The sequence below is a fragment of the Salvelinus fontinalis genome, chromosome 6 (assembly GCF_029448725.1).
Source record: "Salvelinus fontinalis isolate EN_2023a chromosome 6, ASM2944872v1, whole genome shotgun sequence".
Lineage (NCBI taxonomy): Eukaryota > Metazoa > Chordata > Actinopteri > Salmoniformes > Salmonidae > Salvelinus > Salvelinus fontinalis.
In genome coordinates, this window is record NC_074670.1 from 29360710 (window position 1) to 29377294 (window position 16585).

The 16585-nt window shown below is 44.9% G+C and overlaps 1 protein-coding gene across 6 annotated transcripts in view; it reads left to right on the forward strand.

Moving 5' to 3' along the window:
- The window catches only part of LOC129857585 (growth factor receptor-bound protein 10-like), a 78816-nt gene that overhangs the window by 43873 nt on the left and 18358 nt on the right, over nt 1-16585 (forward strand). For all 6 annotated transcript variants that reach the window (XM_055925998.1, XM_055925999.1, XM_055926002.1 and 3 more), the window contains one exon: nt 1031-1163. In XM_055925998.1, the coding sequence (XP_055781973.1) occupies nt 1031-1163 (133 nt within the window). The remainder of the gene's footprint in view (nt 1-1030; nt 1164-16585) is intronic.

A 16585-nucleotide genomic window follows, 5' to 3' on the forward strand; every position in this document is an offset into this window, starting at 1 on the left:
CCCTGTCACTTTCCCCCGTCCTATCATAGCTTAGCAGAGGGGGAGACCAAGTTATAATTCTCTTTAATTCTCAAAACAGTGTCAACTACTCCCATAAGCTGAGAGGAACTTTTATTCACCTCCGGTCTTAATGCAATCTAAACCAGTCTGTCAGAGTTGTAGCATCCATTATTTTGCATCCCTAGAGAAAGTTTGGCACTGGCTGGTAATGAGCTGTATGGTTGGTGTATTCTGTCAGATTGAAATGATACGGTTCAGTTTATTATTCAGTCCTGACCTCTGAATAGCACCCTGCTCCTGCCTCACATGGAACTGCATCAAACACTTCTCCTTTTGAACTCCCCTACCCGCCTGGGTTTGGGGAAAGTGTAGAGAGATGCTAATGATGGCTATCTGCCTTGCTGCTGCAGTTCACTTCAGATGCTAGTCGTCTGATAAAGCCAAGCCAACCTCCAGTCTGTTTCTGATTGACAGTCAGGGGTTGCATCCCAAATGGCACCCTATTCCCTACCTAGTGTACTACTTTTGACCAGAGCCCTATAAACCCTGTTCAAAAGTAAGGCACTATTAATGGAATAATAGGGTGCCATTGGGGATGCAGCCCCTAGTCGGTTTCTTATTGACAGGCAGACAGTGAATGAACAGGCTGTTGCTCTTGCAGCAGGTCATGAAATGGGCACTTTGCTCTTGAAACTGCATGAAATAATGGTTTGATGAATATTGCATGTAATTAGTAGCTCCTCAAACGCTGGCAGTCGTCCTGTGGTGTGGCAGAAAGAATCAGCTCACAGTGCAGTGATCAGAGAGAAATGGGCATGAGGCCCCGGCTCGGCAGCAGTCTCTCTCACTGTGAAACCATGGATTATTCATTATTCATACTCAGCCACAAAGCATTGGGTTTATATCAGGGGAGACTGTCCTCATGTTCTCATGATCTGCATTCATCTGCTTCACAACAGCTTTTTCAGTCTGTCTGTGTGTGTCTGTCCCCCACTTTGTTAATGTCCTCCCTGAATGTTGTGATTCTCAGGAGACTGCAAGAAGAGGAGCAGCAGCTCCGGACGTCCTCTCTGCCAGCCATCCCTAACCCCTTTCCCGAGCTCTCCGGCTCTCCTGTCCTCAGCCCTGGGTCCTTACCTCCGTGTCAGCCCTCAGGCACATACGTAAGTCAGAGACCCTTCTCTTCACTCCTTACTATGGTAGCTTAGCTAACCATGAAGATTGTTCTTGAAAAGGGCCACTAAAGTATGGTGTCGTACATCTTACAGTACCACAGCAGTTTGGTTTATTTCTCCCACGGTCATTATCTCTCATCAGAATCAGTGTTTCCCCTATATTCATTTAGCAGTGACGGGTTGCCTCTGCTGAATCGTTGCCGCCACTCCAAAATACAGTACCAGTCAAAAGTTTGGACACACCTACTCATTCAAGGGTTTTCCTTTATTTCTACTATTTTTACTACATTGTAGAATAATAGTGAAGACATCAAAACTATGAAATAACACATATGGAATCATGTAGTAACCATTTGGTTGGTTAAATCAATCTAAGTATATTTTAGATTCTTCAAAGTAGCCGCCCTTTGCCTTGATGACACCTTTGCACACTCTTGGCATTCTCTCAACCAGCTTCATGAGGTAGTCACCTGGAATGTGTTTAAATTAACAGGTGTGCCTTGTTAAAAGTTCATTTGTGGGATTTCTTTCCTTCTTAATGCATTTGAGCCAATCAGTTGTGTTGTGACAAGGTAGGGTATACAGAAGAGAGCCCTATTTGGTGAAACACCAAGTCCATATTATGGCAAGAACAGCTCAAATAAGTAAAGAGAAACAACAGTCATCATTACTTTAAGACATGAAGGTCAATCAATCTGGAAAATTTCAATAACTTTGAAAGTTTCTTCAAGTGCAGTCGTAAAAACCATCAAGCGCTGTATTGAAACTGGCTCTCATGAGGACCGCCACAGGAAAGGAAGACCCAGAGTTACCTCTGCTGCAGAGGATAAGATCACTAGAGTTAACTGCACCTGAGATTGCAGCCCAAATAAATGCTTCACAGAGTTCAAGTCACAGACACATCTCAACATCAACTGTTCAGCGGAGACTGCGTGAATCAGGTCTTCATAGTCGAATTGCTGAAAAGAAACCACTACTAAAGGACACATTAAGAAGAAGAGAATTGCTTGGGCCAAGAAACACCAGCAATGGACATTAGACTGGTGGAAATATAACCTTTGGTCTGATTATTCCAAATTTGAGATTTTTGGTTCCAACCGCTGTGTCTTTGTGAGACGCAGAGTAGGTGAACGGATGATCTCTGCATGTGTGGTTCCCACAGTGAAGCATGGAGGAGGAGGTGTGATGGTGTGGGGATGCTTTGCTGGTGACACTGTCTGTGATTTATTTAGAATTCAAGGCACACTTAATCAACATAGCTGCCACAGCATTCTGCAGCGATACGCCATCCCATCTGGTTTGTGCTTAGTGGGACTATCATTTGGTTTTCAACTGGACAATGACCCAAAACACACCCCCAGGGTGTGTAAGGGCTGTTTGACCAAGAAGGAGAGGGATGGAGTGCTGCATTAGTTGAACTGGTCTCCACAATCACCCGACCTCAACCCAATTGAGATGGTTTAGGATGAGATTGACCACAGAGTGAAAGAAATGCAGCCAACAAGTGCTCAGCATATGTGGGTACTCCTTCAAGACTATTGGAAAAGCATTCCTCATGAAGCTGGTTGAGAGAATGCCAAGAGTGTGCAAAGCTGTAATCAAAGCAAAAGGTGACTACTTTGAAGAATATAGAATATAAAATATATTTTGATTTAACATTTTTTGGGTTACTACATTATTCCATATGTGTTATTTCATAGTTTTGATGTCTTCACTATTAATCTACAATGTAGAAAATGGTAAAAATAAAGAAAAACCCTTGAATGAGTAGGTGTGTCCAAACTTTTGTCTGGTACTGTATGTTTTTTGGTTTTATTAAAAATACATTTTCGGATGGTAAAACGTTTTTAGTGTTAACTTAAACAACTAAAACCAGATTTAAAGTATGTAGAAAAGATAATGGAGCTATATGTTTTTAAATAAGAACATCTTTGAGAACTAAAATCACCAAAATAAAAACTAGACAGGGAGAATCTAAAATTCAAAAAATATCATGGCATGGCCCATGATATTGTTATAATGTCGAGTCACTCAGATAACATAAGAGCATGGCATAAGCCATGGCAAATTTTGTAGAATTGAAGGAAACTAGCTTTAGAACTGCAACATTTCGCCTCTGCGGCCAAGAGGACGGCCTTTAAAAATGTTTGGTTGGAGCCCATGCCATTGGCCACGCCCACTACCCCACCTTAGTTGAAAGACATGGGAAGGCTGCAGTGAACTCTTTCCTGGAAGAGAGTCACTCTTAATCATTACTATAGCAGAGCCGAGATTACTGTAAAAGGGATGTATATTTCGAATAAATATGTCCCTGGCTAATCCTGACTCAACTTTTATGGCTCTGGGGTTCAGAGCCTGTATTAGCAGACCCTGGGTTCAAATTGTATTATTGTATTTCTTTCAAATACTTTTAGCTGCTTGATAGAGCTTGCTTGGCTCAATGGAACCCGTGGAAAGTGCAAGACCGCCAATCTGGCACTTCAGGCAGGCTCAATGAAAGTATTTGACATTAGACAAATACTATTTGAACCCAGGCCTGGTCTGTACGAACTGGCAGCATGAGCTGTAGTCTGTAGATGCAGGGAGCTGGAGATGGAAAATAACCATATATTTATTTGGTACTATGTACCTTTGGCTAGAACATGCAGCTTTTGTAAAGCAGTTTTAAAGCATGTTTTTCCGGTTTGTGATTGGCCCACGATACTGAGATAAAGACATATGTTGCCTAAAAACCTGTGTGAGTTTGTCTGAGTGTGTGTGTGTGTGTGTGTGTGTGTGTGTGTGTGTGTGTGTGTGTGTGTGTGTGTGTGTGTGTGTGTGTGTGTGTGTGTGTGTGTGTGTGTGTGTACGCGCATTTGTGCATCTGTGTGTGTGCACATGTGAGGTTGGGGGTCGTAGAGATGGGCCCTGCTCCACAGCTGGCTCTGCTTTGCTCTCCCAGCATGCAGTGCCTGTCCTCTAGAATCGTCTCTGTCTGTTTGTCCGTCTTTCTGCCTGCCTGCATCCCGACCCTGGAGGCCTGGCTGGCTGGCGGAGTAGGGCTGGTGAGAAGTTAGCTGTTTACAGAATTTTCCGACCTCTGGGCGCTTTCTGACAGGCTCCCATTCCTCTTCCCCAGCCCCCGCGCATTGGAGGCACGCGAACGCTGCGCTGCCGGCTGGCCTGTCAGGGATCACTGCGCAGTCTGTTACACGATGCCCATATGATTTTCATTTGCCTCACCCCCAAAGTCTCAGTCAATGACCTAGCTCTCTCTTTCTCTGTGTCTCACCCCAGCCGTGCTCTTAAAATGGTAGTGTTAACAAATAACAGACTTGTTTCGTTATGGACGGACGGATGTTCACTGGCTGGTTTTGACAACCCTGGTGGCGTAGGGTTTTTCATGATCTGTTAACTGGACTGAAGATGGAGTTTTTTTAATTTAAATTTTCTTATTTTACCCCCTTTTTCGTGGTATCCAATTGGTAGTAGTTACTGTCTTGTCTCTTCGCTGCAACTCCCACACGGACTCGGGAGAGACGAAGGTCGAGAGCCATGCGTCCTCCAAAACACAACCCAACCAAGCCACACTGCTTCTTGACACAATGCACATCCAACCCGGAAGCCAGCCGCACCAATGTGTCGGAGGAAACATCGTACACCTAGTGACCTGGTCAGCGTGCACTGCGCCCGGCCCGTCACAGGAGTCGCTAGTGCGCAATGAGACAAGGATATCCCTGCTGGCCAAACCCTCCCTAACCCGGACGACGCTGGGCCAGTTGTGCGCCGCCCCATGGGCCTCCCGGTCGCGGCCGGCTTCGACAGATCCTGGGCTCGAACCCAGAATCTCTGGTGGCACAGCTAGCACTGCCTTAGACCACTGCGCCACCCAGGAGGCCCGGAGATCGAGGGTTTTGACCAACCAGTAGTCACTATACTAACTGGTCCTGATGCTGCCAGCCTGACTGACCTGGACACCCTGTCCCTAGTGTTGTGTCTTCAGCTGATCTGGACACAATGCTCTCTGTAATTAGTGGATGTATGCTGATCTGATGTGAGTTGTCCATGGGTTGGCACTGGTTGGACAGGAGCTGCAGATCTGAATGTACTGTCTGTACCTTGCGCGCCCTCCGTCCCGGTCCTGTCAGTCTGTCCGTCTCTGTCTGTCATGTCTGCTCTGTAGTAAGTCATCAGTCCTAAGAGGCAAGTTGGATGCGACCCACCTAACTGACTCTCACAGCACAGAGTCCAAGGGCCTCCATCACCATGCAGTCAGACTCTGGGTTCCAGCCCATACCACACACCATCAGGGATAAGTCTAAGCACGGCAGCGACCCCGCATGTGACACAACTGTGCTGCAGCCCTATTACTGGGTTAGTAAACTGCACTGTCATGCCTGGTGCCTAGTCCCCCGTAGCTTAGCCTCCTTTCTGTTTCAATTAGACTGTTGTTAAGTTGACACACCGGTGACACAGGTTCACCTCCCGATCCCATCCCCTCCCTCCGCCTCTTCCCTTGTGTGCAACGCTTTATCCTTTTAAATCGTTCTGTGAACTCAGCAGCTGGCACGCACACTGAAAGGAGAAGGAGTGTGTGGAGAGAGAGATGAGCAATATGGTTAATAGCCTCTGAGCTCATTACTGTGGCGATGCATATTTACACATGGTGAGGTAAGAGGCTTGGAATAGTAGCCACTCAGTCAGTTAGTGAGTGACATTGGTGGCATAGAGGGTGAACTTAACATTGGTGGCATAGTGGGAGAACTTGGCATTGGTGCCATAGTGGGAGAACTTGACACTGTTGGCATAAAGGGCAAACTTAACATTGGTGGCATAGAGGGAGAACTTGACATTGGTGGCATAGTGGAAGAACTTAACATTGGTGGCATAGAGGGAGAACTTGACATTGGTGGCATAAAGGGAAAACTTGACATTGGTGGCATAGAGGGAGAACTTGACATTGGTGGCATAGAGGGAGAACTTGACATTGGTGGCATAGAGGGAGAACTTGACATTGGTGGCATAGAGGGAGAACTTGACATTGGTGGCATAGAGGGAGAACTTGACATTGGTGGCATAGAGGGAGAACTTGACATTGGTGGTATAGAAGGAGAACTTGACATTGGTGGCATAGAGGGAGAACTTGACATTGGTGGCATAGAGGGAGAACTTGACATTGGTGGCATAGAGGGAGAACTTGACATTGGTGGCATAGAGGGAGAACTTGACATTGGTGGCATAGAGGGAGAACTTGACATTGGTGGCATAGAGGGAGAACTTGACATTGGTGGCATAGAGGGAGAACTTGACATTGGTGGCATAGAGGGAGAACTTGACATTGGTGGCATAGTGGAAGAACTTAACATTGGTGGCATAGAGGGAGAACTTGACATTGGTGGCATAGAGGGAAAATTTGACATTGGTGGCATAGAGGGAGAACTTGACATTGGTGGCATAGAGGGAGAACTTGACATTGGTGGCATAGAGGGAGAACTTGACATTGGTGGCATAGAGGGAGAACTTGACATTGGTGGCATAGAGGGAGAACTTGACATTGGTGGCATAGAGGGAGAACTTGACATTGGTGGCATAGAGGGAGAACTTGACATTGGTGGCATAGAGGGAGAACTTGACATTGGTGGCATATAGGGAGAACTTGACATTGGTGGCATATAGGGAGAACTTGACATTGGTGGCATAGAGGGAGAACTTGACATTGGTGGCATAGAGGGAGAACTTGACATTGGTGGCATAGTGGAAGAACTTAACATTGGTGGCATAGTGGAAGAACTTAACATTGGTGGCATAGTGGAAGAACTTAACATTGGTGGCATAGTGGAAGAACTTAACATTGGTGGCATAGTGGAAGAACTTAACATTGGTGGCATAGTGGAAGAACTTAACATTGGTGGTATAGAGGGAGAACTTAACATTGGTGGCATAGAGGGAGAACTTAACATTGGTGGCATAGTGGAAGAACTTAACATTGGTGGCATAGTGGAAGAACTTAACATTGGTGGTATAGAGGGAGAACTTAACATTGGTGGCATAGAGGGAGAACTTAACATTGGTGGCATAGTGGAAGAACTTAACATTGGTGGCATAGTGGAAGAACTTAACATTGGTGGCATAGTGGAAGAACTTGACATTGCGAAAGGAGTCTCCACTTGATGTCATCCACATTGTTTGGATTCACATGAACAGTAATGGCTGTGTATGGAATGTAAAAATTGGCTATTTAGAACATTGAATGAATATAATGTGCATAATTGTAAATGTTGTAAATTCCATGGCAGAGCATATGAGGCCACTCATCAATGTCACAGTAAACTCACTACATGTTAGTAGGGATGTGCAGAATTCTATCACCTCCACAGCTGAACATCATACTTGGCTGCTGGGGATTCAGGAATGCCCGAGTTTGGGTCAGAGTTCACCCTTTTCCACTGTAAATAAAATGTTGGTATATTGCTGATGTTGGCTCGTCTGAGTGTTTAGGTTAATTGCGTTGGAACACATTTTCAGGTTAATGTGTTCTGCAACGCTGAGTTGGAGATCAAAGTGACCAGTGCCAGAAATGTGCTGCCTCGCTTAGACTAGAGGGAGTCTGTTTTAACAGGCTCTTAAACCACACCAAGAGTGAAGCAGCACATCCCAGATCCTACAGCGGGCTGACTTGGTGTACATGCCAAATGGCACCCTATTTCCTTTATAGTGCACTACTATTGATCACGGCCCATAGGAAGAAAAAAAGTTGTGCACTGTGTAGGCAATAGAGTCCCATTTTGAACTTAGGCAAAGTATCATGTAATCACGGGCCATAATTGTTCAGAGCCCCGTGTATGGAAGCAATGCATGCTTATTGTTTCTCTTTCCCAAAGAATGTTCCCAAATGGAACATGGAAGGATTACATGGGACCAGTCAGCACTAGGCATTCTGTGCTGCTGCTGGGAGAGAACATTCCTCCTGCAACTGCTTGTAGGACTTTCAGCTGGCTCGGCTCTGACTAGATCTTTCTCAACCCCCCCAAAGAGAATTGTTTGGGTTCAATTTAATTAATTGAGGCACGTTGCAGGCAGAGGTACTGGAGAGGAGAGGCTGCTATACTGTAGCTCAGTATCTAATCTCATACGTGGGTGAAGTAAGCATGCTGTTCACTTGCAGGTCTTAAATTGGTGCCTGCGTACGTGTGTGTACGTGCGTGTCTGTGTATATCTATGTGTTGCACGCTGACTGGCAGCGCTCTTGAGATACAAATTGCAACTGTGTTGTTAACAAATGCTTGTTGGAGGCGTGCCAGGGAGCTTGTGGTTTATTCTGGAACATCTCATGTGTCAGGCCATATTTAACCCTCCACTTACCCAGCAAGACAAGCCTCGACCTGCTGCTTGGATTACTTGGCCAGTGCACCAGTCACTCAGTGACAAAAATCTGTGACTGTTTTATCGACAGCCCTGCCTTGCTCTGCTTTGTGTGTTAAGTTCTGGGGAACTGAGAGATGCTATGCTACGCTATATTAGGCTAGGCAAAGGGTATTTAAATCTTACCCGAGGTCCGGACTACTGCTTTAGCCAAACGCTATGCCACGCCTACGGATGTTATTTTCTTCTCCGCAATGCATCCCTGAGTACCTCCGCGGCCTTCTCTGATTGGTCCAGAAACCTATCGGTTGGGCCTGAGCCAGAACACGGTTGGAAAATTCGTAATTAGCTTTGATACTCTGATTGGTTAAAGATGATACAATCGATGATGACTTACTCTTTTTGCAACGCCCCTCGTCAGCACAAACAATTACAATTAAATTACTACTAAAGTAGGTAGTGAACGACAGAGCAGCGGAAGAATTTAGTGTGAGTCGTCAGGCTAGACTACTGCTGGTTTTCTGTTCTACTTACCTGATAATTAATTGCACCAACATGGTGTCCCAGGTTTAAATCGGCCCCTGATTAGAGGGGAACAATGATATGCTTTGAGGTCCAGATAAGAATTGGAGGGGGTTAGGCTATGCTAGACCATGCTAGTATAGGCTATGCTAAACACTAACTGCTATGATGTAGGCTTAGCTGGACAAACTGGCTGGCTGTGGTTCCCCATTGGGAGAAGGACGTTAAGGTACCTCACTCTGTACACTGAGCCTGCCAGGTCACAGGTCAAACTAAGTAACACACCTGTCCCTCTGTGTTTTATGTCTCTTATTTACAGACTGCTAGACGATACCCTGGTTAGCTGTGTCATGTTAGCCTAACTGAGATAGACGCGGTGAGTTCTCTTAGCAGGTAAAGTTACAAGCCAGAACAAATCCCTCACTTAGTACAGGCCTGTTTATTACTATAGCACAGGAATCATCAACTAGATTCAGCTGTGGGTCGATTTCTTTCTAATCACTAAGCTAAGGACCCTGGGACCGAACACCTCCCTCTGCAACTGGATCCCGGACTTCTTGACGGGTCGCCTGCAGGTGGTGAGGGTAGGCAACACATCCGCAACACTGACACTGAACACGTGGCCCTTCAGGGGTGTGTGCTTTGTCCCCTCCTGTACTCCCTGTTCACCCACAATTGTGTGTCCGCGCACGACTCGCAACATTATCATTAAGTTTGCAGACACGATGGTGGTAGGCCTGATCACCGACAACGATGAGACAGCCTATAGGAATGCAACAACCTCTCCCTCAACGTCAGCAAGACAAAGGAGCTGACCGTGGAGAGCCGAGCACGCCCCCATTCACATCGACTTGGCTGTAGTGGAGCGGGTCGAGAGCTTCAAGTTCCTCAGTGTCCACATCACTAAGGATCTATCATGATCGAAACACACCAACACAGTTGTGAAGAGGGCACGACAACGCCTCTTCCCCCTCAGGAGGCTGAAAAGATTTGGCACGGGCTCTCAGATCTTCAAAAAGTTCTGCAACTGCACCATTGAGAGCATCTTGACTGGCTGCATCACCGCTTGGTTTGACAACTGCTTGGCATCCGACCGCAAGGCGCTACAGAGAGTAGTGCATACTGCCCAGTACATCACTGGTGCCGAGCTCCCTGCCATCCAGGACCTCTATGCCAGGCAGTATCAGAGGAAGGCCCTAAAAATTGTCAGACTCCAGCCACCCAGGTCGTAGACTGTTCTCTCTGCTACCGTACAGCAAGCGGTACCTTCTGCACCAAGTCTGGAACCAAAAGAACCCGGAACAGCTTCTACCCCCAAGCCATTAGACTGCCAAATAGTTAGTCCGGGTAGCTAGTTGGTTAACTATTTAACTATCTGGCATTGACCCTTTTTGCACTAAATGTTTTGATTCACTGACACTGCTGCTACTGTTTACTATCTGTCACTTTATTCTTAATTATATGTACATATCTACCTCTTACCTCGTACCCCTGCACATCCACTAGGGAATGGTAGTCCTTCTACAGCCAAGTTATTATTACTCATTATGTATCTATTATTACTTGTATTATTACATGTTTAACTATTTTCTTTCTCTCTGCTTTGTTGGGAAGGGTCCGTAAGTAAGCAATTCAGTATTCCACACCTGTTGTTTAGGAAGCATGTGACAAATACCATTTGATTTGAATTGGGCCGGCAGGCCGGGCCGCCATTTGGGAACCCTGCTCTATCATATGTGAGTCCCTGATCGTGTCCCTGTTTTAGAGATGTGCTGTTTTGTTGTGGTTAGTATGACCTATTTCTGTTCATTATACTCATTATGTAGACTGATGATTTTCACTCTGTCTTTGGGGAAATTAATCCAGGATTTTCAGTATTTTAATGTGATCCTCTGTAATAAACACACATGGATAGTTTTTCACCAGTGTCAAGCATGGATATGTTCCCAAAGTTCCCGCATGGGCCACAGTTTTGGTCTGAGAACATTATACAATAGCCGTCTATATATAGAAGTGTGTGTGTAGCCCATATTGAACGTGTGAGAAAAGACCAGTTGATTCATCATTGTATGACTTTACTGGAGGGAATGTGAACTGCCCTGCTCTGTGTCCAGGATGGAGGCTTGACAGGGTGGAATGTGTTGCTGCAAGCTGTTAGTTCATCTGGCCCGAGTAGAGTGTCTCAGCGGGCCCGCCAAGCTTCAGCTGGACTCATGTAGGTCATGGAGACTGCATGGAATCCTCCACTGCAGGGCAGAGCAGGCCTCTCTCCCGCACAACTCTCTTGCGCTCTACACTGAGAAGAGGGCAGCTTCTCTCACTCTCAACTTTCTGCTTTTCTCTCTGCCCTGTGTCTCTCTTCCTCCCCCTCTCTCAACTCTATCTCTCTGCCTCTCCCTCTCTCTCTCTCAACTCTCTCTCTCATACAGGAAAGTAGGACAGCTCAGATTTCTCTCAAGTGGAACTAGTGTTCACAGAGAGCGGAGGGAAAAGAGAGGGGAAAAGAAAGGGGGAGAGATGGAGACACAAGGAAAGTGCTTTCTGTCAACAGGAAAAAATAGATGCAACTGTACTCCCACACTCTCAGCATATACATTCAATTCATCTCTAACTTGTTACATTTTGAAAAGGCAACCATTGGAGGAAATGCAGACAGACAACTGGCTTAATTCAAATAGCAGTAATGACTAAGTCCAGAGTAGAGAGCAGCGCCATTGGAATGAGGCCTGATCTCGGCTTCTCTCCAGAAACACCTAATTATACTGGAACACAATGTACATCTATGTGAAATCTCTGAAATCAAATCTCTCTCACCGTTTCTCAGCACTCACTTTTAATAAACTGATTCTGCTGCTGACTTCTTGTATTGTAGTAGGTAGGCCTATACCAGAGTAGAGCATTATATAGTTTGAGTGAGCAGGTTCCCAGTGTGTGGTAATGTGTGGGTGTGGGTGCGCCACCAGCAGCTAGCTGGCCTTGGCCTGGCCTTACAGCTTGGGTGACCAGTGCAAGTAGAAGTACAGTGAGTGCAGCTTGCGGGCGGCTGGTTTTATTGTGTAGTCAAATTTGAATGATGTCATCCTTTTGTGAGTGCCCAATGGCAGTCCCTGAGTCCCGTAAGGGGACAATGATCTGCGGTGCGGTGGCCTGAAAGGGTGCTACCCGGGTCCCTGCTGCGCAATTAACCAGTCTGCTCCTATTGGAGAAATGTTTGTCTCCTCTCTGGATTGATCTCAGTAGGGAGCTGCAGGGAAAGAACTCGGCCATTCAAAGGGGATTGGTGGGGTTGGAGGCTGGGGCCGATGTGATGTGTGTGGCAGGGAGGAGGTGTGGGAGCTTCAGGCTCTGCTCAGGGGGGATTCTTCCCAGAGGAATGCACAGAGCCGATGGATCAGCCTCTATTTGATCTATATATAGACACCGTCCGTGGGTCTTTTTGCTTGTGGTTTGTTCTGGTTTGAAGGGACTAAGGAACTGAGGGATTGTTTGGTTTTGGGGGTGCGTTCCATAATGGTAGCTTGTTGAGTTTTAGTTAACTTCTAATGGCTGGGATCCCGTTAACGGGATCGATATGACAACAGCCAGTGAAAGTGCAGGGCGCCAAATTCAAAACAACAGAAATCTCATAATAAAAATTCCTCAGACATACAAGTATTTTACATCATTTTAAAGATAAACTTGTTGTTAATCCCACCACAGTGTCTGATTTCAAAAAGGCTTTACGACGAAAGCACAACATATCATTATGTTAGGTCAGCACCTATTCACAGAAAAACACAGCCATTTTTCCAGCTAAAGAGAGGATGTGATGATCTTCATCAGATGACACTCATAGGACTTCATGTTACACAATACATGTATGTTTTGTTTGATAAAGTTCATATTTATATCCAAAAATCTCAGTTTACATTGGCGCGTTATGTTCAGTAATGTTTTGCCTCCAAAACATCCGGTGATTTTGCAGAGAGCCACATCAATTTACAGAAATACTCATAATAAACATTGATAAAAGATACAAGTATTATACATGGAACTTTAGATAAACCTCTCCTTAATGCAACCGCTGTGTCAGATTTAAAAAAAACTTTACGGAAAAAGCACACCATGCTATAATCTGAGTACAGCGCTCAGAGCCCAAAACAACCATAAAGATATCCGCCATGTTGTGGAGTCAACAGATGTCAGAATAGCATTATAAATATTCACTTACCTTTGATGATCTTCATCAGAATGCACTCCCAGGAATCCCAGTTCCACAATAAATGTTTGATTTGTTCCATAAAGTCCATCGTTTATGTCCAAATACCTCGTTTTTGTTTGCGTGTTCAGTACACAATCCAAACTCACGACGCGCGGGCAGTTCCATGCAAAAGTTCAGACGAAAAGTCATATTACAGTTCGTAGAAACATGTCAAACGAAGTTTAGAATCAATCTTTAGGATGTTTTTAACATAAATCTTCAATAATGTTCCAACCGGAGAATTCCTTTGTCTTCAGAAATGCAATGGAACGCAAGCTAACTCTCTCACGTGAACGCGCCTGGTCAGCTAATGGCACTCTGCCAGAGCCCTGACTCAAAGAGCCCTCATTCCCCCCTCCTTCACAGTAGAAGCATCAAACAAGGTTCTAATGACTGTTGACATCTAGTGGAAGCCTTAGGAAGTGCAATATGATCAATATCCCACTGTATCTTCGATAGGCAAAGAGTTGAAAACCTACAAACCTCAGATACTCACAGACTTCATTCAAACAGTTTTAGAAACTTCAGAGTGTTTTCTATCCAAATCTACTAATAATATGCATATATTAGCAACTGGGCATGAGTAGCAGGCAGTTTACTCTGGGCACCTTATTCATCCAAGCTACTCAATACTGCCCCCAGCCATAAGAAGTTAATGAGTCAAGCTATTCTGAATTTTTGGGAACATATGCTGATATCTGGAACCACCAGACTTTTTTACAAATATATACAGAGTTAGTCATATATTATAACCTAATCAATGTTTTCCAAAGAGAGTCGTTTTTTCATCATGCCCTTTGAGCCAATAGACTGACTGTTTTTGACTGGGCTGCCCTGTACTGTACTCCCATGGCTAACATTCGTTATATCAATGGGATATGGTTGAGTTTCAGCCACGAGCTGGGTGGTTTGCATGTGGGAGTTTGATGGGGATGAGTAGTCACTGTGGCCTGGATGTTAACCACAGTGTGGCGTTAGTTCATCCACATCTCTCCACTTCTGAAAGCATCAAATTACTGTTTTAACTGGCCCCAGCATCTGCTAAATACACTGCTAAACGTGCACGATAGTACTTCAAAACTTTCCAAATCATCCATATTATTATATATTCTGTTGTTTTCTTGTTCTGTACCTAGCTCACTAACTAACTGCGTTGGAGGGAGAGTGCATTGTACATGACTTGGTATTGTGCTTCCGAAAGCCCCCATTTTAGTCCTTGGCCAATGTTCTGGTCATTTTTCTGCAATAGTGAGCCTAGATAAATCCCCTCTTTGGGGGTGCTTAATTTGACACAAAAATTTGACAACAAGAAGCGGTTCATGTCCACCTCATGAGTCATCAGTATTTACGTAGCGTTCCCTTTAGAGGTCGACTCAGCCCAGCACTTCTCCCCGGGCCAGCAGGCTGCAGGCAGCGAGTGAAGCTCAGGACATGACAAGCTTTGTCTTTATTGTCTTTATTCCAGGTTTTGTCTCACATTCTCATTAGTGGATGTCAATGGCCACTGCAGTTCAGAGACCACACAGAGCACACAGTACATTTGGCTTCATTAAAGAGGTACTTGTAAACGGGACTGGTTTGTTGGTGGGTTGCAGAGAGGGGGCGAGACCACCGCTCAGTCGACCGCTAGCCAACACTGTTTAATCAATGGCTGTTCTTTTGGGGGATTAGAGAGTAGAGCCACTTCTTTGGTTTTGGTTTTTAATAACTTAGGGAGATAATGGAGTTAGCCTACAGAGAAGCACTAGATTTAGAATTGCCTCCTTACAGATTTAATTGAACTCAGGTTTTTCTTATGAAGAAGATTTAAGCCTAAAGGTATTCAATTGTAGGTCCGGGAAGATACCAGTATCACGATACTCGTCAGTATCGTGGCAAGGAAACAAATGTTTAGGAAAACAGCCCTAATGTTGAAAACAAACATCCTTATGTTGTCATCCAGAGTCACGTGTATTTATTACATACAGCAGGATTTTAAAGAACCAAAGAATTTGGTCTGCTTCGTGTTTTCATTTTTGACATGGAAATATTGAGATACTGGTATCGTCACAGCCCTATTTAAATGGTTCCACCACTTACTCTTTGCTTCTTATGTCATAGCCAATAAAATGTTGTTATATGGAATGGTACAGTAGGCTATAATAAATATAAAATGCCTCTCAAAGAGATCAGGTCAGATGTTTCCATTAGAGGAATTACCCATAGAAATAGAATGAACAGAATAGACTTTGAACCTCTGACTTTGGCAATTTCACTGGTAAACTCATGGGTGCACTATATTCTACGCATTCTAATTCTATGGCATTACCACTACTACCCCACTGTAGCCTGCTTACTGAAGACCCAAATGAGATATCAGTGCCATCTTCATTGGCTGCATCCCAAATGGCACCATTTACAGTACTTAGCATGGTAAAACCTACTCACTGGTGACCCTCTATATTACTTCACCATTCCTTTCCTGTGTGGGATACTAGCAGAGAGGACCTGATGTGTCACCACAACCTTATAAATTTCTCCATATTAGACTGAGGTTAATCATCCATAAGAGGCTAGTAACCAGTAATAACCAGTAATCTAGAGTTTTTAACACATCCCTGATGTAAATGTTGTACTTTTAATGCACTTGTAATGTGTATGAGTGAGAGTGGCTGAAGAGTGAAATTGTGTGTGTGTGTGTGTGTGTTTGCGAGAGAATGAGAGTGGCTGAAGAGGGACATTGCCTGTGTGTGTGTAGCTTGGGGCTCTCAGCAGCTTGTCCCTGGGTAATTACATCACAAGTCCTGAGTCATCCTGGAGGCCCACCACTGAATGAGAATAGTGTTCAGAAAGAACCGGAAGACAACCCAGCACACCCCCCTCTCTCGCTCTCTCTCTCTCTCTGTCTTTCTCTTTCCTTCTCTCCCTCCCCTGTTTTCCCCTTCCTTCCTTTCATTTTCCCTCTCTCTTTCTCCCCTCCCTCCACCCCTCTCGCTCTTTCTTTCCCTCTCTCTTTATCACAAGGACATGTTTTCTCTTTAGAAAAAAGAAGTGGAGTAGGTCAAGGAAGCGTGCCATGTCTCCTCAGTCCTCATCACTCACTTGAATGTCTTTCTGTTCCTTTCATCATATTGGGATGCAATGTTGGATTGAAACATTTTCCACTTAGAAGTTGAGAGGTTATGTTCCTGCTCTTGTTCAGTTAAGTTAGGACCATGTGCTCCAATTCTCTACCCCCTGAAGTGTGTACTTGTTAACTTCTCTACACACATGGCAAAGCACGTGACTCCTCTCCTCATAATTTCCAGTACAGTATGTATTCTAGGAT